This window comes from Mytilus edulis, chromosome 7, assembly GCF_963676685.1.
Source record: "Mytilus edulis chromosome 7, xbMytEdul2.2, whole genome shotgun sequence".
Taxonomy (NCBI): Eukaryota; Metazoa; Mollusca; class Bivalvia; order Mytilida; family Mytilidae; genus Mytilus; species Mytilus edulis.
This window is the reverse complement of record NC_092350.1, coordinates 47914394-47936397: the sequence shown is the minus strand read 5'-3', so window position 1 is coordinate 47936397 and position 22004 is coordinate 47914394. Positions and strand designations below refer to the sequence as shown.

At 31.7% G+C, this 22004-nt stretch overlaps 2 protein-coding genes across 7 annotated transcripts in view; one reads left to right on the top strand and one right to left on the bottom strand.

Moving 5' to 3' along the window:
• Positions 1-2711: 2711 nt before the first annotated feature.
• LOC139481660 (zinc finger protein 239-like) lies at positions 2712-14553 on the bottom strand. 3 transcript variants are annotated; one of them, XM_071265112.1, is made up of 3 exons: positions 14336-14553; positions 7911-8048; positions 2712-4387 (listed from the first exon to the last, which is right to left on the bottom strand). In XM_071265112.1, exons 2-3 carry the CDS (start codon positions 7990-7992, stop codon positions 2730-2732), a joined length of 1740 nt encoding a protein of 579 aa, XP_071121213.1. In that variant the 5' UTR covers positions 7993-8048; positions 14336-14553; the 3' UTR covers positions 2712-2729. The 3 variants fall into 3 exon arrangements, with proteins under 3 accessions (XP_071121213.1, XP_071121211.1, XP_071121214.1); XM_071265110.1 differs by having other exon boundaries at positions 14388-14553; XM_071265113.1 differs by lacking the exon at positions 7911-8048 and having other exon boundaries at positions 14388-14553.
• Positions 14554-14678: 125 nt separating this feature from the next.
• The window catches only part of LOC139481658 (glutamine amidotransferase-like class 1 domain-containing protein 1), a 53802-nt gene continuing 46476 nt past the window's right edge, over positions 14679-22004 (top strand). For 2 of the 4 annotated variants that reach the window (XM_071265109.1, XM_071265108.1), the window contains exon 1: positions 17762-17870. The gene's annotated coding sequence lies outside the window, so the exon portion shown is untranslated. Of the gene's footprint in view, positions 16454-17760; positions 17871-22004 lie in introns of those variants that run through there. The other 2 variants (XM_071265107.1, XM_071265106.1) reach the window with 2 other exon arrangements.

Genomic DNA, 22004 nt, shown 5'->3' with positions numbered 1-22004 from the left:
GTACATTTTGTATATGCTGATAATTTTTAGAACTGTAAATCAAGATTACTTGTCTTGTATCAAAAGTAGCTTTTTAATGAAACTTTTAAAATACATTTTGTCATTGTAATATTCTATTTTAAAAAAGTTTTCTCAAATTTTTGAAGAAATTTTATTGCCAAATGAAATTGGTGTAATTTCTGTTACATGTATGAAATTATAATGGCTGTCATCTTAATTAAGCATGTACTCCTATTTTCATCAAAAACTTTTTAAAAAGAAATCACTGTTTTTGTAATGTCATGATGTACATGTATATATACACATGATATATGTTATATTTTCTAAGTGTTCTGCAAAATGTTGATTCAATGTTCAAATAATGTTATTGTGACACCTTTTGCAAGAAGTTGATAATGTATTGCCTCTGAAAAGTTGTCTCATTGTCAATCATACCGCATCTTTTTTTTTATATCCTCATTATTTGTGTAATAAGTACGGAATCAGACCATGAACTTTACATGTCACTTCACTCTAACTCCCTTGTACATATATATACATAAACAGCAGCAGTTGTCCTTTTCTAGATTTAGACATTTCAATTTCAAACGGGAAACTTCACACTAAAATTTACGACAAAAGAGACGATTTTTCATTTCCTATTGTTAATTTTCCTTTTTTAGACGGTGATGTGCCTTTGGCTCCATCATACGGTGTTTATATATCGCAACTCGTTCGGTTTGCCCGTGTGTGTTCTGATGTCATAGATTTTAACGAACGTAATCAATGCATCACTGGTAAATTGTTGTGTCAGGGATTTCGATACCATAAATTACTTAAAACTTTTACTAAATTCTTTCATAGATACAAAGATTTGATAAGTAATTTTGGCTATACCTGTAGAAAGCTTATTAAAAATGGTATTTCACATCCTAAATTTTATGGTAATATTGTACTTAAAGCGAGGAAATCACTATGTGATCCTTGTAAACTCATCGAACCTTTAAACAAACTTATAAGTAAGGGTTATCGTACCAATATTGTAATTAGATCTCTGAATATAGTTCACATTGGCACTAATATTGATTTTGTCATTAGCAAATTAAAACATAACTAAATTTCATTATCTTTTGAGGCGAGATGTATAGAGACACAGACACGTTAACTTTTATTTCTATAGAAGTCGCTCTTCACTATACTACTACCTGTCGATACATTTATTTTTGGCATTGCACAAGTCATGTCTTCTTTGACTATTAATGACGTTAAAATACTAAATCCCTGTGATGTGTTTTAGTCGATTTTAGTCTCTAATGCATGATTTTTTACTATTAATTGGTTTTGGCTTTTAACTAGCTGTCAGTAACTGCGAGTACTCTCAAATCGTATTTTCTTGTTAATTCGACCTGTTGATACTGTTTATAATGTTTTTTTTGTTATTTTTTATTTATATGGATCTTGTCCAAATGTTGTCTGTACACCAGCTTTGATTATTTGTAATATCCTCAATTTTTCACTTATTCTTACAACATTTGTATAAACTTCAAGATTATAAAAAACCGGTTTTTTTCTAAAGTGAACATTGATTGGTTAAATATTTATCAGTGTGTTTGAATTTGTTTGTCAGCTTTTTGGTCATGAATGTTTGTCTCTAATATTTAATTAACTGTGCATTTGTATTCAGATATCGCAGATCAAATTTATTCGTTCATTGTGTAATCATACGTTTTTTGATTGAGTTAAGTCTGCCAATTGATATTTTATCGTATGTTTTTCTATGTTGTGATGTTATGCTATTGTTTCAGAGAAAGGGAGAAGGTTTGGATCCATTAAAACGTTTAATCCCGCTGCAAATGTTTGCACCTGTCCTAAGTCAGGAATCTGATGTACAGTAGTTGTCGTTTGTTTATGTAATATATACGTGTTTCTCGTTTCTCGTTTTGTTTATATAGATTAGACCGTTGGTTTTCCCGTTTGAATGGTTTTATACTAGTAATTTTGGGGCCCTTTATAGCTTGTTGTTCGGTGTGAGCCAAGGCTCCGTGTTGAAGGCCGTACTTTAACCTATAATGGTTTACTTTTTAAATTGTTATTTGGATGGAGAATTGTCTCATTGGCACTCACACCACATCTTCCTTTATCTATGATATACGTGCATGTGTTTTTTAATAATTGATTTTTTTTCTAGACTAAACATGTTATATAATCTTGATTGTTTTAAGAAGCATGACCTTGTTAATTGTTTTACATTTAGATTTTTCCCTCCTATGTAATGATTTTGTGGTAATGTGAATTCTCAAAAATATATACTTTTGGCCAAGATCATGTTTTATGCATTTGGATTTTTCAAACTGAAGTGATAAAATTGAACATTATAAGTATTTTATTTGGACAATCTACACGTACATGTTGTTCACATTAGTCATCTAGCATTGCCTTAATTTGTACAAAATAACATCTTGTGATCTCAAGAGACTTAATAATTCAAATAGCCAGACAAATATATAAATAGTAATATTTCAAAGAAATCACTATATTTTAGACAGTTTTGTTTCTTTTAAGTAAATAAAATCTTTATCAAAGTGATCATCTGAAAAAAATATGAAATTCTTAAGATTGCAAATAAAAAGGCTTCATCATTTTGTTCATCTTACGACCTATAAACTGTTTATAGATCGTAAGATGAACAAAATGATGAAGCCTTTTTATTTGTATGTAATTAAAAAAAAATGTTCATGTAAATCAAAACTTTATTTAGGTGGAACAACTTCACTGCTTTTACGACTTTTGTGTGTTGCAATATGTGATTTAAGATTTGCAGATTGTGCAAACCCTCTGCCACATAAAGTGCAAACGTATGGTTTCTCTTTTGTATGAGTTCGAATATGTCTCTCAAGAGAATTAGTCTGAGCGAATCCTTTACCACATACATAACAGCAGTGCGGCTTTTCACCAGTATGTGATCTATCGTGTATTTTGAGTGAAGATTTCTGTGAGCAGGAATAACCACATTTCTTACATTTATGTGGTTTTTCACCCGTATGTACTTTTTTATGTCTCGTTAAATCACAACTCTGAGAAAATCCTTTCTCACAAACTTGGCACTTGAAGGGTTTCTCCCCAGAATGTATTCGATTATGGCATTTAAGTTGATACTGGCTTGGAAAACCTTTGTCACATTTTTTACAACAAAATGGTCGTTCAACATTTTCACCAGTATGGACTCGTATGTGAGATTTCAGCAGGGAAGTTGTAGAGAATCCCTTGCCACACGAATCACATACATGAATTTTATGACCTTCGTGCACATTCAGATGGGTTTGCAAGTTTCCTAACTGTGTAAACCCCTTACCACAATGATCACACATAAATGGTTTTTGTTCTTCATGTATTAGACAATGAATTTTTAAGTTTGATACTTGGCGAAACTTTTTCCCACATGTACTACAACAGAAAGGTTTTTCCTGTGTGTGTGTCCTTGCATGTCTTTTTAAGTCTGCGTTTTGAGTAAATACTTTGTCACAAATTTGACATGAATATTTCCTTTTTCCTGCATGCCTATTAACATGCCTCCTTATAGAAGAACGAGTTGTAAATATTTTCTGACATATTTTACACATAAATGTTTTATCTTCAGTTTCTGGGTCAATGAACTCAGCAACAGAATTTCTGAACAAAAGGTCCTGCCTACAAGCTATACACATATTACTTGTATCTTCAGCACCAACTTGAGAATCCTTTTTAGAAAAGACTTTTTTAACTTTAGAAACACTTTTAGTGTGTAATCTATTTCCTAATTTTTTCCCACACTTTTCACAATTGGGATCAATAGTACTTTCATTTTCACTGGAATTAGAGGAACTGTCAGCTATGTTCCCAAACGATTCGTCATTTATATCTCTTTCTTTCTCTTCAATTGATTCATCTATTATATCTTCTCCTTTCTCTTCAATGGACTTATCTATCATATCGCTCTCTTTATCTTCAATTGGTTCATCTTTTATATCTTTTCCTTTATCTTGAATTGATTCATCGTTTTTGTCTAATTCTTTGTCTTCAATTGGTTCATCTTTTATATCTACTTCTTTATCTTGAATTGATTCATTTTTTTTGTCTATTTCTTTGTCTTCAATTGGTTCATCTTTTATATTTACTCCTTTATCTACTTCTGATTCATCTTTTTCTTTATCCTCAATCCATTTCTCTTCCACATCTCTTCTTTCAGATATATCTTCTGTATCTTCTCCAATATCATTGACAGATTCATTTTTCATATCTTGTATATCATCTTCATTTGATTTTACATTCATCATGATCATATCCTTTCCATCAAGTCTAGTATCTGCAAAGGATTCATTTTCTATATTCTGTCCATTGCAAAAAACTTCCATGGCTTGGTTCTCATTATCTGTACAAATGGAAAGTGTTAAAATCTAGATACTGTATTAAAACATGTTAATTTTTTAAATCTTTTTAAATAATAATATAATTTATCTATAAGTTTTAGAAGTTATTTGCAAGCTGAACTGGGGAAAACTTTTAATTGTACATGTACCTCTGCAATAAGTATTCTGTTGAAAGTAAGTTTATAAGCAATAGATCTGAAAATACTTCACACCTTGAACCTTAATTTCAGAAAGATGTGAATAATCGATACTAAAAACATTTGTGATTTCATACAATGTCATACATGTGTGATAGCCTCTTTATTTTGTTTATATTGTAATTGTAAAATAAAGATGTATAATTATGTTAATATTAAATAAAACTTTTAAATAACATATTGTCTTACATAAACTTTGATTACACTGAAACGCTTCCATACATTATTGTTAATTGTTCATGATTTTTTGGATTTTAAGTAATCTGATTGGTTGATATAAAGTTTTAGCGTGTAGTTGCCAATTTTCTTTGTCTATTGAGAATTTAAAGAGAGTAGTGATGATTCTATAGTGTATTGACAGACTTGACAGTTTTCTTTATCTTCTTCTTTATTAATATTTCTTTAATATATATTTTCATAGATTGAATGATTTTTAGTACGAATGGTTATTTTTCTCTATGTAATTAAATTGAAAATGGAAATGGGGAATGTGTCAAAGAGACGACAACCCGACCACAGAAAAAAACAACAGCAGAAGGTCACCAACAGGTCTTCAATGTAGCGAGAAATTCACGCACCCGGAGGTGTCCTTCAGCTGGCCCCTAAACAAATATATACTAGTTCAGTGATAATGAACGCCATACTAATTTCCAAATTGTACACAAGAAACTAAAATTATAATAATACAAGACTAACAACAGAGGCTCCTAACTTGGGACAGGCGCAAAAATGCCGCGGGGTTAAACATGTTTATGAGATCGCAACCCTCCCCCTATACCTCTAGCCAATGTAGAAAAGTAAATGCATAACAATACACACATTTGAAATACAATTCAAGAGAAGTCCGAGTCTGATGTCAGAAGACCATATATACATTTTAGGAAATCAGAGAGTTGTCAGTTGAAATAAGTTGATGCAGGTATCCTGCCCTTGTAAGCCATTGAGGTGTAGGGCAGAAACTAAGTCGCCCAATTCACATTCAATAGGAATGACACCAAAGGGAGATAATCTATATAATACAGCTTTTAAGAAGTTATTAAATTTGCAATATATATATTTTGACATTATGTATTTTAAGTATAATGTTTAAGATTCTTATTACCCTTGGAAAATGTTCATCAATAAGATATATTTATAGCACTCAAGCTATAAAATAGATAGCTAATTGACTTGGTAGATCTAATGCTTAAATCTGTCGTGATATTTACCTACCGATACTCATGCATAAATTAAAAGACTAAGCCTACAAAATATTAATAATTTTGAGGTGATAATTTCACCATCTTCAACTGATTTTTTTTTTTATTTATCTGGATAATTTCATTTTTAAGTTTTATTTTTTGTCTGTACAAATGTTCTTTATTTTATTGCAGCATATATCTCTTTTTGTAGATTTTTTAATATACTCTGCTATTTCATCAAATGAAAGTTAAGATTTGAGACACCAAGACATTACCATAGTGAAGGGTCCTTTGAAAATATGTCGCTAACCAAAATTATTTCTTACTGTGTCAGTAAAAAATATTTTAAGGTGATATGGTTGTCTTTCACCATCTTGGATTGTGAAAAACAGAGAATCTAAGGTTCAGATTTTCAATCAAGTTAGCAAAATTTGAAGCAGGAACAAATTTATAAAATTATAACTTATAAATATTAAAACTTTACAAGTGTTGATTATTTCTGCTTGATTTTCAATATTTTTAAATTAGCATATTAAGGGGAGGTAACTCTGAAATAGTGCATTTTCTGAAGGAATCTACATGAAATTTTGCTATTTTGTATTTTAGCTGCAAAAAATGCACGGTGACCCTATCTTTTCTTTTGATATTCTCAAATCATTTTCTGAAAGCGATCTTCTCGTATTTTATTTTACAATTCTATCATTTAGTTTAGCTTCTTATCACATAATGGTGTTTCTTCCTGTATAATCCATACTAAATGTGTCATTTTGTCACAACCTGTAGCTTGAGAAAATGCTTGATGAGCTATTATTTTTATGATATTTTTTAACATATATATCAATAGATACTACAAAGAATTAACAAATTCTATCATTTTTAATTTAGACTCCCATACCACCTTAACCCTTTCCTCCATAATGACGCCTTTTGACGCCACCCCCTTTACTCCATAATGACGCCTTTTGACGTCTGTGTCTGAGTACCTCAGTTAAAATGCTCTGACTACGAAATGTCTGGATCAGACTTAGAAAAAATTGTATTCAATATGAAAAGGATATCCATGAATATCTGAATTGAATTTCATTGATGAAATATTTGTTTTCACAACGCATCAATTCTTTAAACCAGATGATTTTTTTTTTATTGAAAAAATCCTATGCGAATCTAGTATGTAAACAAGAATGTGTCCAAAGTACACGAATGTCCCACTCGCACTATCATTTTCCATGTTCAATGGACCGTGAAATTGGATAAAAAATATAATTAGGCATTAAAATTAGAAAGATAATATCATATAGGGAACATGTGTACTAAGTTTCAAGTTGATTGGACTTCAACTTCATCAAAAACTACCTTGACCAAAAACTTTAACCTGAAACATGCACTTTCATTTTCTATGTTCAGTGGACCGTGAAATTGGGGTCAAAAGTTTAATTTGGCTTTAAAATTAGAAAGATCATATCATAAGGAACATGTGTACTAAGTTTTAAGATGATTAGACTTCAACTTCATCAAAAACTACCTTGACCAAAAACTTTAACCTGAAGCGGGACAGACGGACGAACGAACAGACGAACGAATGGACAGACAGACGGACGAACGGACGCACAGATCAGAAAACATAATGCCTCTCTACTATCGTAGGTGGGGCATAAAAACAAATCCATGGAGGAAAGGGTTAAATGAACTGAAAACATTGGATAAATTTGGGTAGGTTATCATTTATTTTTTAACCTGTACATGTCCTATCTGATGTTTTTACCTAAATATTAATCTGTATTGATAACAATGATTGAGATTTTTGATGACCCAATAACTCTTTTCACAAAAAAATTCTTATGATGTAAAAAAGTGATAGCTGATACACTAAATCATATAAAAATATTTATGATTTAAAAGTATATTTTAATGAAAAAAAACAGCTGAACTTATTTCTTTCTTGACAAATCTCTGATTATGTTGGTTACCATAATGTCTGAATGTTTTCTTGGTCAATTGACTTATTGCTTGACCATGGGCATTTCCTTTAGCCATATTACATGTATTAATAGGGCAATGTACATGTACCATAACATATTTATCATTATTCCCATGATTCTGTTCACTCATCTTGTAAACTTTTTTAATGACGACATAACTGTATGTACCTTCATCATGTTCATAGCTTGCTTCATCTTGGACATCATTGGTAATGCTAAGACAAACTTCACTCCAAGTATCTAGTGACATTCTGATGTATCCACTATTTAAATAGGCACAGCTTCACAAAGGGTCAGTTAGTGGTCCTGAAATATGGACATGTATATATGTGTTAAAATTACAGCGATTTTTTTTGGTGGCCACAATAAATCTAACAAGGAGTCCTCTGAAGGTTTTGACTTGTCAACTAATGTGTCTTGCTGATGATCATTTTTGCTTTTAATATTTCTGTCTATCTATTATAATTTCCAGGTAATTGGCAAAAGTTTTTAACCAGGTGCTCCGCAGGGCGCAGCTTTATACGACCGCAGAGGTCGAACCCTGAACAGTTGGGGCAAGTATGGACAAAACATTCAAGCGTGATACAGCTCTGAATTTGGATTGTGATCAAATTTTTGACATTATATGGTTTTTTTTTACACAAAACAAATGTCAAGATTTTACAAATCAATTAAAGATTTCTTCAAACTTTTTAAATCTAAAATTAAATAGTTGACACAGCATAGGTTTCTGACACAGAATGAATGTGGTCTAATGAACTTAAAAGTTTTTTTTGCCTTTGAGCAATTCACTATGCTGTTGAATATTAATCCTCTCAAAAAAATGTTTGAAGAAATTTTCTTTTTATTTATGAAATCTGAAATGAGAAAAATTTAAACCCCCCCCCTTTTTTTCACATCCCCGTTTCCCTTTTTCCAAAACTGATATCAATTCAAATTTCTAATGGAGTTTGCAACAATAACTACTCTTTTAAATACATCATAAGATATTAAAATGTAAAATAAAGTGCTTGTTATCACTGAATGGTAAAGATTGGTTGGTAGTAAAAGTGAATATACATTGTTTATTGTATAAAACAATAAAAAAAACTTCATCAGCAACATTTTATATTGGCAAATTTCCAATGAAGTTATTTACATAAAGTTATTGGCAAATAAAAATAGAAAATGACATCATAGTCATGTCTGGCAAATGTCCAACATACATTATCTAAAAACATTTTAGATAAGATAAGGAAAAAAAGCTTCATCAGCAACATTTTATATTGGCAAATTTCCAATGAAGTTATTTACATAAAGTTATTGGCAAATAAAAATAGAAAATGACATCATAGTCATGTCTGGTAAATTTCCAACATATATTATCAACTACTATTCTATACAAAGAAAGATAACTCCAATTGAAAATTAATTGCTATTGCACAATATTGTGCAATTAGATATTTCTTGCTATTGTGCAATACTGTGCAATTGAAAATTTCTTGCTATTGCACAATACTTGATATGGAATCCTGATTTGGACCAACTTGAAAACTGGGCCCATAATCAAAAATCAAAGTACATATTTAGATAAAGCATATCAAATAAGCCCAAGAATTTAATTTTTGTTAAAATCAAACTTAGTTTAATTTTGGACCCTTTGGACGTTAATGTAAACCAATTTGAAAACGGGACCAAAAATTAAGAATCTACATACACAGTAAGATTTGGCATATCAAAGAACCCCAATTATTGAATTTTTGATGAAATCAAACAAAGTTTAATTTTGGACCCCGATTTGGACCAACTTGAAAACTGGGCCAATAATAAAAAATCTAAGTACATTTTTAGATTCAGCATATCAAAGAACCCCAAGGATTCAATTTTTGTTAAAATCAAACTAAGTTTAATTTTGGACCCTTTGGACCTTAAGCGAGACCAATTTGAAAACGGGACCAAAAATTAAGAATCTACATACACAGTTAGATTCGGCATATCAAAGAACCCCAATTATTCAATTTTTGATAAAATCAAACAAAGTTTAAATCTGGACCCTTTGGGCCCTTTATTCCTAAACTGTTGGGACCAAAACTCCCAAAATCAATACCAACCTTCCTTTTATGGTCATAAACCTTGTGTTTAAATTTCATAGATTTCTGTTTACTTATACTAAAGTTATGGTGCGAAAACCAAAAAAAATGCTTATTTGGGTCCCTTTTTGGCCCCTAATTCCTAAACTGTTGGGACCTAAACTCCCAAAATCAATACCAACCTTCCTTTTGTGGTCATAAACATTGTGTTTAAATTTCATTGATTTCTATTTACTTAAACTAAAGTTATTGTGCGAAAACCAAGAATAATGCTTATTTGGGCCCTTTTTTGGCCCCTAATTCCTAAACTGTTGGAACCAAAACTCCCAAAATCGATCCCAACCTTTCTTTTGTGGTCATAAACCTTATGTCAAAATTTCATAGATTTCTATTTACTTAAACTAAAGTTATAGTGCGAAAACCAAGAAAATGCTTATTTGGGCCCTTTTTGGCCCCTAATTCCTAAAATATTGGGACTAAAACTCCCAAAATCAATCCCAACCTTCCTTTTGTGGTCATAAACCTTGTGTTAAAATTTCATAGATTTCTATTCACTTTTACTAAAGTTAGAGTGCGAAAACTAAAAGTATTCGGACGACGACGACGACGCCAACGTGATAGCAATATACGACGAAAATTTTTTCAAATTTTGCGGTCGTATAAAAATGGTAAGGCAGCAACCATTTGATTTTCTGGGCTATGGATTTTTTTGGAAAAAAAGTTTGTTTCCAGTTTTTGGAGAATGCTAAAATTGGAAAGAAAAAAATTGTTTTCAACTTGTCGCCAAGAAAGGCAAAAAAAAAGTTTGTCCGGTTAAGGTAGTTCAGGGGTATAGAAAAAAAATGACAGAATTTTCTTATACTTTGTGAAATTTAACTTTGAAGTATTGTAAATGAAATAAAGGGCTGTGCTTTAGCGCATGATACGCCCGTTGCTCTTTTAACTTGAATTTTATGCTTTAAATGAATTTATATGATCAACTAGAAATATATATACAAATCAAAAGGGATGTTACATTAATATATTCACCAAAGTTTCATAAAATCCCCCTTTTTAAGTATAAAAATTCATTACTTAAGAAAACGTAAAATCTAAAATTTATAAAAATGGAAAGGGAGCTTATGTCAATAGATATAAACAATTTATCAAAGTTGCATAAAATTTTGTGAAAGTGTTATTGTCCCAAAATTGGAAAATCCCCCCTTTTTTAAGCATAAAAATTCATAACACGGAAATGTAAAATCTGAAATTTATAAAAATTGAAAGGGAGCTTACATCAATAGATATAAACAATTCACCAAAGTTTCATGGACATTGGTGAAAGCCTTTTTCAGTTATTGTCCGAAGTGTTGAAAATCCCCCTTTTTTTTTATGAATAAAGCCCCATAAATCCAAAACTTAAAATCTGAAATTTATAAAAATTGAAAGGGAGCTTACATCAATAGATATAAACAATTCACCAAGTTTCATGGACATTGGTGAAAGCCTTTTTGAGTTATTGTCCGAAGTGTTGAAAATCCCCCCTTTTTTATGAATAAAGCCCCATAAATCCAAAACTTAAAATCTGAAATTAAAAAAAACCGAAAGGGAGCTTATGTCAATAGATATAAACATTTCACCAAAGTTTCATGGAAATTGGTGAAAGTGTTTTTGAGTTATTATCCAAAGTGTGGACGACGGACGGACGGACAGACGGACGGACAGACAAAGGTATACCATAAATAATACGTCCCGTCTAAAAGACGACGGGCGTATAAAAATGCAAATAAAATTGGGGGTCACCGGCCATTTAAGAGATATTTTGACCTCTGAAAATTAGTGCAAATAGGTTATATGGAAATATAGGGAAAATGGACAAAAATACACTTTGATTGAATTTTCAAAGCAAAATAAATGACAGAAGTTGCTCATTTTTTCATACTGTAAAGCTTGATGTTTATTTTATAAAATTGAAATAAAATTTGGGGGTCACTGGCCATCCAAGAGATTTTTTGACCTCTGAAAATGAGTGCAAATAGGCTAAATATAGGGAAAACAGACATAAAATCTCTTTGATTGAATTTTCAAAGCAAAATAAATGACAGAAGTTGCTCATTTTTTCATACTGTAAAGCTTGATCATGTTGATGTCTCTATTTTATAAAGTTGAAATAAAATTTGGGGGTCACCGGCCATCCAACAGATTTTTTGACCTCTGAAAATGAGTGCAAATAGGCTAAATATAGGGAAAACAGACATAAAATCTCATAAATTTCAAGTTATTGCTGTAGGCAGGGAAAAGAACCTTTGCAAAAAATCCATCTATACAAATTCAGCAAAATATTTTATCATGTGAAGAAACAGTATAAAAGTTAATACTTGGAATTGATATTGATTACCAACTAAAATTTGATTCATATATAAGTAACTTGTGTAGAAAGACATCAACAGCTGAATATTCTCAAGAGAATTGGATCATTTTTAAACAGATTTATTAAATAAACTTACAATTTTTTATACTTTTATTATGAGTATTTTTAATTTTCGCCCTTTGGCATGGCATTTTTGTACAGAGAAAAATTCTAAAAAACTTGATACAAGAGAGAGCATTAAAATTTTTATATGACGACTACTTATCATCCTCTGAAACTCTTCTTGAGAACACAAAGGTTCCAACCCTACATGTACAAGTAAGACACATCAGGACAATGGCACTTGAGACTTATAAAATTTTAAATAATTTGGCTACTGTACATTTGTATGTTTACAAAATTTACTCCAAATTAAACACACTAAATATTCTATTAGATACACTAATATTTTGGAAATACTACAGGTAAGAACTACCTCATATGGAAAAAATCTTTTAGTTTTGCTGCTGCTTCTTTATGGAATAGCTTACCAGACCATTTCAGGACTTCTCACATTTTAAGAGTCTTGTTCAGTCCTGGAGTGGAACAGAATGTTTTTGCTCTGCCTGTAGATTATTTGTGTTACAATATTTATGCTTTTTATGCTGCATTAACAGCTCAATTGCATTGCAACTGAAATTTTGTTTTTTACATTTTAAAATTTGAAAGATTTGAAATTTTTACTTTATAAATCATAAATTCTATAAAAAATAATTTTTAAACTGCAAATTTTTAAAGAAATTAGTGCTTCATATATATGTTTTGGTATTTTGCAAGATACATGTATATATGCTATTTGCTTAGAGCTAATTTTTGGTCATGTTGGTGCTGCTTTTTATTATTTATTAAAATTGAGAATGGAAATAGGGCAGTAATGTGTAAAAGAGACAACAACCCGACCATAGAGCAGACAACAGCAGAAGGTCACCAACAGGTCTTCAATGCAACGAGAAATTCTCGCACCCAGAGTCGTCCTTCAGCTGGCCCCAAAACAAATATATTATATACTAGTTTAGTGAATGAACACCATACTAAACTCTAAATTGTACACAAGAAACTAAAAGTTAAAATAATACAAGACTAACAAAGGCCAGAGGCTCCTGACTTGGGACAGGCGCAAAAATGTGGCAGGGTTAAACATTTTTGTGAGATCTCAACCCTCCCCCTATACATGTACCTCTAGCCAATGCTGCATGCCTTGTTTTATCACAGGAGTTTGAAATCCTATCAATAAAGGGGTAAAAATATACCAAAGTCGACTATCTCAGTAGAGCTTCTCGCTTCTCTCTTCGAGAGAAGCTCTACTGTGATAGTCGTCTTTGGTATATTTTTACCCCCTTATTCAGGTTGGGAACAAACCCCCTGTATGGTGATTATACCTGTATAGAGGGATAATCCTTCTTTAGAGGGATAAAATTATCCCTCTATAGAGAGGTTTTTTTTGTTTGCACTGGATTTAAAGCAAATTAGGGCAGAATGGCATTTTCTAGTTATATTGGCTATAATCTCTAGCATTATATGCATCAACATATGCACGTGACTAAAAATTGGGATAACCAGTTTTCTGCTAAAGTGACAAAACTTGCAATCTATTGTATACCTATCTGAACACCTGATCTACAACAAAAGGAATAGTTGACCTTTAAATTTCATGTTAAATCTAACAATAGAAATTCTGTTAAGTGAGGCATAAGTGAGTAGAATTTACCTGATCATCACAGCTTTCAATCATGGTGAACAATAGATTTTATATTTAGTCAGATAAGCATCAAACTGGGCATGTGCATATTAAATTAAATACATCAATTGATGCATCAACTGTTCCAGGTTACTGGCATACTGCCATAATAAGTAGAGAATGCCATTCTGCCCTATTTTGATTTAAATCCAGTCTTAACAAAAATACCCCTCTACAGAGGAATAATTTTACCCATTTATAGAAGGATTATCCCTCTATACAGGTATAATTACCATATAGAGGGTTTGTTCCCAACCTGTTATTGATAGGATGGATTTCAAACTCCTGTGGTTTTATTTGTTATTTCATATGTTTTTTTATATTCGGTGAAAAGCTCATTAGAACTTATGTTTGTATTGTTTGTCAATATGCCGAATCCAAAAAAAGTTTTACTTGCTTATTTGTAACCCCGATTAGATAATTAATGATTGTTTTAATGATTGAATAACCTTATGATTTGTTCTCCTTGATTGAGTCAATAGACCTGTTTTGTGACATTTGGTAGCTTGTGTCCCTTGCACTGATTGGTTAAACCCGTAGTACATTAACCTTTCCATCGATATCGGTTAAAATGTGTATTTCTCCGGAAAAGAGATCTGCATTCTGTATCTGTATCTGTGTAAGGAATTCCCTCCTTCAAAGGAGCACTTCTTTTCAGAATCGGTTTAAAAGTTCACAATATATATTTACAGGACTATATTTACAGGGGTCTTCGGTATTAAAAAAAAGCAAAAATCTACGCCCGTGGGGTGAATGTTAGCTACATTCATTGGCCTTTTCGTTTGTTTGACGGTAGAGCTTCAGTCAAAAGTTCATTTCTTTTGGTATGTAAAGCATAGCACAGTTTTCTATTTATATACTCTACTTTGACTGTTTGAAGCAGTTGTCCATACATTTGCATCTACAGCCACATGCGCATAATAATCTACTTGGGTCTAAAATAAGCTGTTTATTTATTACTAAGCTGGTTAGCCTGAGGTTAAAGCATCACAGTTTTTAATGCTACGAAGAAAGCAGTCTAACTCATGCAAGTATGGTATACGAGTGTTATTCAGAGGTTTACAATCTAGAATAAAATGTTCAACAGTTTCTGGATTTTCATTGCAGAGAAGACAAGTTGGATCTATTGAGTTTTGGTTAAATGCAGCCTTATTGCTTTGCACTAACTCAACAATATGATAGTAAATATGATATTTCAGAGACTGGAAACTCCAAGTATAGATCTGTTTGCAACAGCTCAGAACAAAACGTTAGCAGTTTATTGCTCTCCGGTTCCAGACATAGCAGCATTTCAAGTAGATGCTCTAACTGTAAATTGGAGCGGCATGTATGCATATGCATTTCCTCCGCTCCAATCCTTGTTCCTCGGATATTACAAAAGATTCGAGAAGAAAAGACAGCCAAGTTGTTCTTCTAATAGCACCAATGTGGCCAAGACAATCTTGGTATCCTCAGATGTTGGATCTACTGATAGATATTCCAATAAAACTACCACTTCTGCCAGATCTGCTTTCACAAATTCACAATCGAATACAAATATTTCATCATAGTCCAGAAACATTGAATCTTGTGGCATGGAAATTATCAAATTGCGCCATAAGTCAAAAGGATTTTCTGAAAAAACTGCAGAAATTATGGCAAATGCCAGAAAATCATCTACTCAAACAGTGTATGATGCAAGACTCAGAATATATGACAGTTGGTGTAAAGAACAAAATATCAATTCCACTTCTTCAACTATACCAGAAGTAGCAGAATTTTTGTTATATCTTTCTACTGTAAGAAAATGCAAACCACAGACTATTACAGGTTACAAGTCAGCCATAGCATTGATTCATAATAATGGATTAGAAATTTCAAACAGTTCTGAGTTATCATCATTGATTAAAGGATTATTTAATATGAATCCACCAATTCGTCAATTGACACCAAATTGGAATTTACCTTTAGTTTTATTGATGCTAACAAAACATCCTTTTGAACCTTTAGATTCAATTGAATTAAAGTTTTTAACATTCAAAACAGCTTTTCTAGTAGCTATTGCATCAGCCAGTAGCGTTGGTGAAATTCATTGCTTATCATTAGATGATGGACATTTTAGATTTGAAAAAAATGGAATTAAACTATTACCAAATATGCAGTTTCTTGCAAAAACACAGACTTTGAATAAGTCCTTGGGAGGCATTATTCATTCCTTCATTTAATTCTTATGCAACTGATTCTGAGGATTTGCAACTATGCCCTTGCCGTGCATTAAGGATTTACATAAATAGAACAAAATCTATAAGGAAATCTGATAAAGACACTTTAAAAACAGTAAGAGCACATGATACAAGAACACTCTACTTCATGGGCTTTATTTTGTGGTGTATCAGCTGAAGAAATTTTAAAAGCAGCTTACTGGACCTCTGAAACGTCTTTCACTTCATTCTATTTGAAGGATGTTCCAGACCACCAGTCCATTTTTGCCAAGTCAGCAATTTTGGATTCTTTCAAGAGAGGAAGACAGAAATAGGTGAATATATTTTTTTAATTCCTTATTTAATTCCTTTCCCACCTCCTTTAGTAGGGCTGCAAATTCTTTTGCAATTAGCTAAGGAGGCCGGTCCTACTAAAAAGCGCCCGGGAGCGCCCGAGAGCGCCCGGGAAAAGAAAAAGCGCCCGGGGAAGGAAAATTAGCGCCCATGAGAATAAAATAATAATATTATATAACAATAATTTTTTTCCAAAAAAAAAAAATCATTGCTTGTTTTGTCCTTAATATAAATTGGGATATGTACAATGCTACATCTAAAGTGCTGGTTCTGGCACTTTTGCATTTTAGATATCAAAATTGTATATACATAAGTAAATAAATATAAATGAGAGTATATAGAAGAATCCTGAACGATATTGTCCTCGATCAAAACGTATATTTTGTTACTTAAAAATAATCAGTGCCTGAGGTCTAATATTTTAGCAACTGCATGGTGAACACATTTTTTTATGCAGATGCTGATAAAGATATATGATATCTTTTTATAAAACTACAACTGTTTTAATGGCAATGCTTATAAGGGTTTTAATGCTTAGTTTTAAATTTAAACAAAACTCCTGCTTAATTTTTACCGCCTTGTTTTAACTGCGGTACATGTACATGTATAGTACTGCTTTATTTGCTGATTTATTATGTGTAACTCTTTTAATATTGATTAGATTGATATTTATCTGTGAAATTTAAGTTTTGTTTACATTTTTCATTTTGATATCGTTTTTGAAAAACATGTCTTTTGATGTCTTACATTTTATAAATCTTCAGCATAAACTGTGATCCATTACTATCTGTCTTTCGAAATAGTAGGCCTATTCATATATTATTGTTAAAATTGAAACATTTATACTTGTATTTGTGTTTTATTAAAAATGTCTATTATCTTAATTTACAAATTACTTGTCTAAAATTTAAAAAAAATCAATGTGCATAACTTATTTCATCGCCGGACACAAAGTTGTCTCATGCCAATAAAATATCTATATAATTTCCCCGGGCGCTAATTTTCTTCCCCGGGCGCTTTTTCTTTTCCCCGGGCGCTTTTTCTTCACCCGGGCGCTCCCGGGCGCATTTTAGTAGGACCCTATTATTTTGTAATTGAACAATTAATGATCAAAAACAAGCCATAAACTTTTAAATATTTCAATGTTTCCATAAATTTCAAGAATATACATGATATATATACCTAGAAATATCTGAATAAGTTTAATCAATTTCCAATGCCCTGAATATTAATATTTTTATAGTAGGGCGAACGGACTCTGGGTGAACGAACTCAGAGCGAACGGACCTAGGGCGAACATGTTATTTGGGCGAACGGTCCCGATACCGATTACAAGCGTGGTGCAAAATAATAACATTATTTTAACATATGTGGCTTATTAAGGAGTTTTATGTATCAGTAAGTATAATAATAAGAATAAAAAAATGTTAATTATTGTTTTTTTATGTCCACAATAGCCTTGTTTAGTGAATTTATAAGCGTAAATTACCGCGTTTGACTTTTCAGTTCGTTAGACCGACTCGAGTTATTTTGTAAATGGGTTAAATTCAGAGGAACAGTTGGTTTTCTAGATAGTATTAAAACTTTCTTTCATATTTTTTCTTTACACTGATGTATACTTTGTCATAATTTGATATACCAGCAAACTGCTATTTATCCCTTTTTGTGGGGAGATTTACCACACGAAGGTTTTCAAAATGACCGATGCAAATTAATTTTGAGTCAATTTCTGTTGTGCTTGGGTATAATTCAGTTGAATAATTTGTTTTCCCAAATGGCATTAAAACATTCCCTTGTATTTCTTCTTTCTACTAATGTTTACTTTGTCATAATTTGATATACCAGCATACTGCTATTTACACCTATTTGTGTGTGTGTGTGTGTGTGTGTGTGTGTGTGGGGGGGGGGGGGGGTCCCCATGATGAAGACTCCCTAATGAAAAATTTGAAAAAAAAGTTTGTCCACATTTTAAACAAATCCATCAATTTACCATGGGAATAGAACAAGGTGTTCGGCAAGGCGGCACTCTCAGTGCTGATTTATATAAACTATATATAAATCCTCCTTTGCATTTTCTATGTGACTCTGGACTTGGTGGAAAAATTGGAAACATTAATTGCTGTGAACCGACATGTGCAGACGATGTTGCACTACTTGCCTGTAACCCATTAGATATACAAACAATGGTAGATATAGCCGTGGATTTCAGTAAGCGCAAAGGATACCATCTACAACCTTCAAAAAGCGTAATTTTACCTGTAAAAAGCAAAGCTAAAACTATAGAAACTAATTTAGGATTTTGGAAATTGAACGATACTGTAATGCCAGTGGTAGACAAAGCTTCACATATTGGAATAACGAGATCTCAAAACAATTCTGCACAAACAACTGTTGACGAAAATTTAAAAAAAACCAGAAGGGCTATCTACAGTCTAGCTAATGGGAACTGGTCTACATGGGGAGAATGGTCTTGATCCTGAAACATCAATTGCAATGTTGAGAACATATATTCTTCCAATACTAACCTATGGGCTTGAAATTGTGATACCAAAAGCAAAATTCTTGACAATTTACAGATCCAATACAAAAAGTTACTTAAGCAAATTCTTTCACTAAATATTAATGTGGCTGACCCTGCTGTATACTTAATATCTGGTTTACTACCTATAGAAGCAGAAATACACTTAAAAATCCTCTCATTGTTTGGAAATATTGCAAGATCAAATAAAAATTCATCTGAGTGGAAGCTAGCAGAAAGACAACTACAGATTAAGAGCTTTGATAGTAACAGCTGGTTTATAGACATGAAAAAGATATGTATCAAATATAGTCTAGAAAACCCATTATCACTACTTAATATTGAAATGTCAAAAGGAAAATGGAAGAAATTGAGTACCACAGCAGTACATAAATATTGGACAACAAGAATTAATGAAGAAATAATGTATTACGTACTCAAGCTTGAAATACATTCCAACATCTTTATTTAAAGTTGGGAAAATTCATCATTTGGCCTTAGCGAACAGTGCTAATCAAAGAGACATCAATAGAATTCCAATAAGAATAAAAATTGCAACTGGAACCTACATTCTACAAACGAATAGAGCAGCTTACAATCAAAACAACGTTGATCCAACTTGTAAATTATGTGACCAAGCAGAAGAATCACTTTCACATTTCTTGCTGTGTTGTAGAGCACTTGACCAATTTCGTACACCAATTCTGAAAAACATTATATGTAAATGTAGTGAGCTTCCTGCTTTGCAACATTCTAATATTCAGCTAGACATTTTGCAACTAATTATTAATCCATTCCACTATGCTTGCAGTGCTGAGTCAGAAAATGATATAAGCTATAGAATTGAACCTTTGTGTAGACAATTAATTTATAAATTACACAATAAGAGGTACGAAATACTTTCAAAAATGGACTTGATAAGTAGCAGGAGAAAGATGAACTTTAAAGTCAGTTAGATAGGTCAAATAGGGTTTTTGCAGATCGCCTAGGCATAATATTATTTTTTATAAATAGAATTTTAATAGTATAAAGACAATTTTTATCTTTTACATATAAAAGGATAAATAAATATCAAAAACTGTGAACTGTGTACATAATCCTCATAGTGTATATATATTGATGGATTGATATTCTATACTGTTGCGGTGGTGGAACTATTTTTATTGTTTTACTCCATATAACACACATCTTACCATCATTGATTCTTTAACAATGACCACGAATAACCTGAAAATTGGTTTATGGAATATCCAGGGCTTAAATCAAGACAAAATTAAGGACCCTACTTTTTTGAATATTATATCTAATATGCATCTATTTAGTTTAATTGAAACATGGAGTGACAGTGGAACTACTTTGAATATACCAGATTATGCACTTATTTGCAACAGTAGTCGATCTAAACATAAAAAAGCAAGGCGTAATTCTGGTGGAATTGCAATATATGCCAAACTTTCTTTGATCAAAGGTTTGACTAAGCTTCCTAATGAACATAGTGATATCCAGTGGGTAAAGCTTAACCATAAGTTTTTTAATCTTCCAAAAGATATATATCTTGCTTTTATCTATTTTTCCCCAGAAAATTCTTCTGGGCAACCAAAAGATATTGAAGAAATGTATTCAAAATTACTCTGTAATATAGAAAACTATAGTCAATATGGTGAAGTATTGATTCAAGGCGATTTTAATGCCTACACTAGCACAACACCAGACTTTGTATACTCTGATGAATCTATTTATCCTCATGCTGAGGATGATAGCTATATATATGATATAGGTACACCAAGAAATAATCTTGATCATAAAAGGCCAAATAAGAGTGGCAAATTATTAATCGAGCTTTGTAAAGAAGCTGGGCTACGAATTTTGAATGGTAGAACAATTGGCGATCTACTTGGTAAATATACTTGTATAAAATATAATGGTTCTAGTGTTGTTGACTATGCAGTTGCATCTGCAAACTTATTACATGTTTATGCCATAAATAGTTTTACTGTGCATGACTTTACAACATTATCAGATCATTGTGCAATAAGCTGTAGCTTGTTAACATCTTTTTATGACAATACTAAAACCCAACAAGCATATTTAAAACCACTCCCAGGTAAATTTTTATGGGATTCAGAAGCTATAAATCGTTACTCTACACTAATACAGGATAAAAATACAAGTACCAAACTCAGGAAATTTCTATGTACAAAATACTTAAATTGTAATGAGGCTGTTAATGACTTAAACACAATTCTTCAAGAAACAGCTTTGGCTTCGGCCAAATTTATCAAAGGGCGCCTTAAAAAGCAAACAAATAAACCAAAAAGAAAACCCTGGTTTTCAGGTTCATGTGATGACTTATATAAAACTGTTAAGCACTATGCCTTTCTTATAAATAAATTTCCATTTAATGGAGCTTACAGAAAAGAATACTACTCTTATCGCTCAAAATTGAGGCGAAAATGTAAACAAGAAGAAAAATTATACAAGAATAAAATATGTTCTGATCTGTCCAATAATATCAAAAGTGACCCAAAATCCTTCTGGGACTTACTTAATAAATTGAAACGAGCATCAGAAAATAATACTACTGAAAAACTGGACGAGCAAACATTCTATAACTTCTTCAAAAATTTAAATTCTTGTGAGGCTCAACCAAAGGACAATAAATTTCACAAAACTATCCTTAAAAAATTAGATGAGCTAATAACTGCACTAAAAAACAATAATATAAATATGTCATATAACCAACCAATAACATCAGATGAAATAATCAAAGCCTCTAAAACCTTAAAAAATGGCAAATCCAGTGCAAAGGACTTGATTTCAAATGAAATGATTAAATATGGTATACCTGTACTAGTTGACCCTTTAACTAAATTATTTAACCTAATTTTCAAAAAAGGAACATTTCCTAAGGTATGGAATGAAAGTTTCATTTCATTAATACACAAAAAGGGCAATAAGCTAGACCCTTCAAATTACAGAGGTATTTCTATAACCTCCAATCTTGGAAAATTATT

Coding starts and splice junctions, on each gene's coding strand:
- LOC139481660 (XM_071265112.1), bottom strand. CDS start 7,992: ATGTCACTAGATACTTGGAGTGAAGTTTGTCTTAGCATTACCAATGAT. Junction 4,388..7,910: donor AAGCTATGAACATGATGAAG/GTACATACAGTT, acceptor CCATTTGTACAG/ATAATGAGAACCAAGCCATG.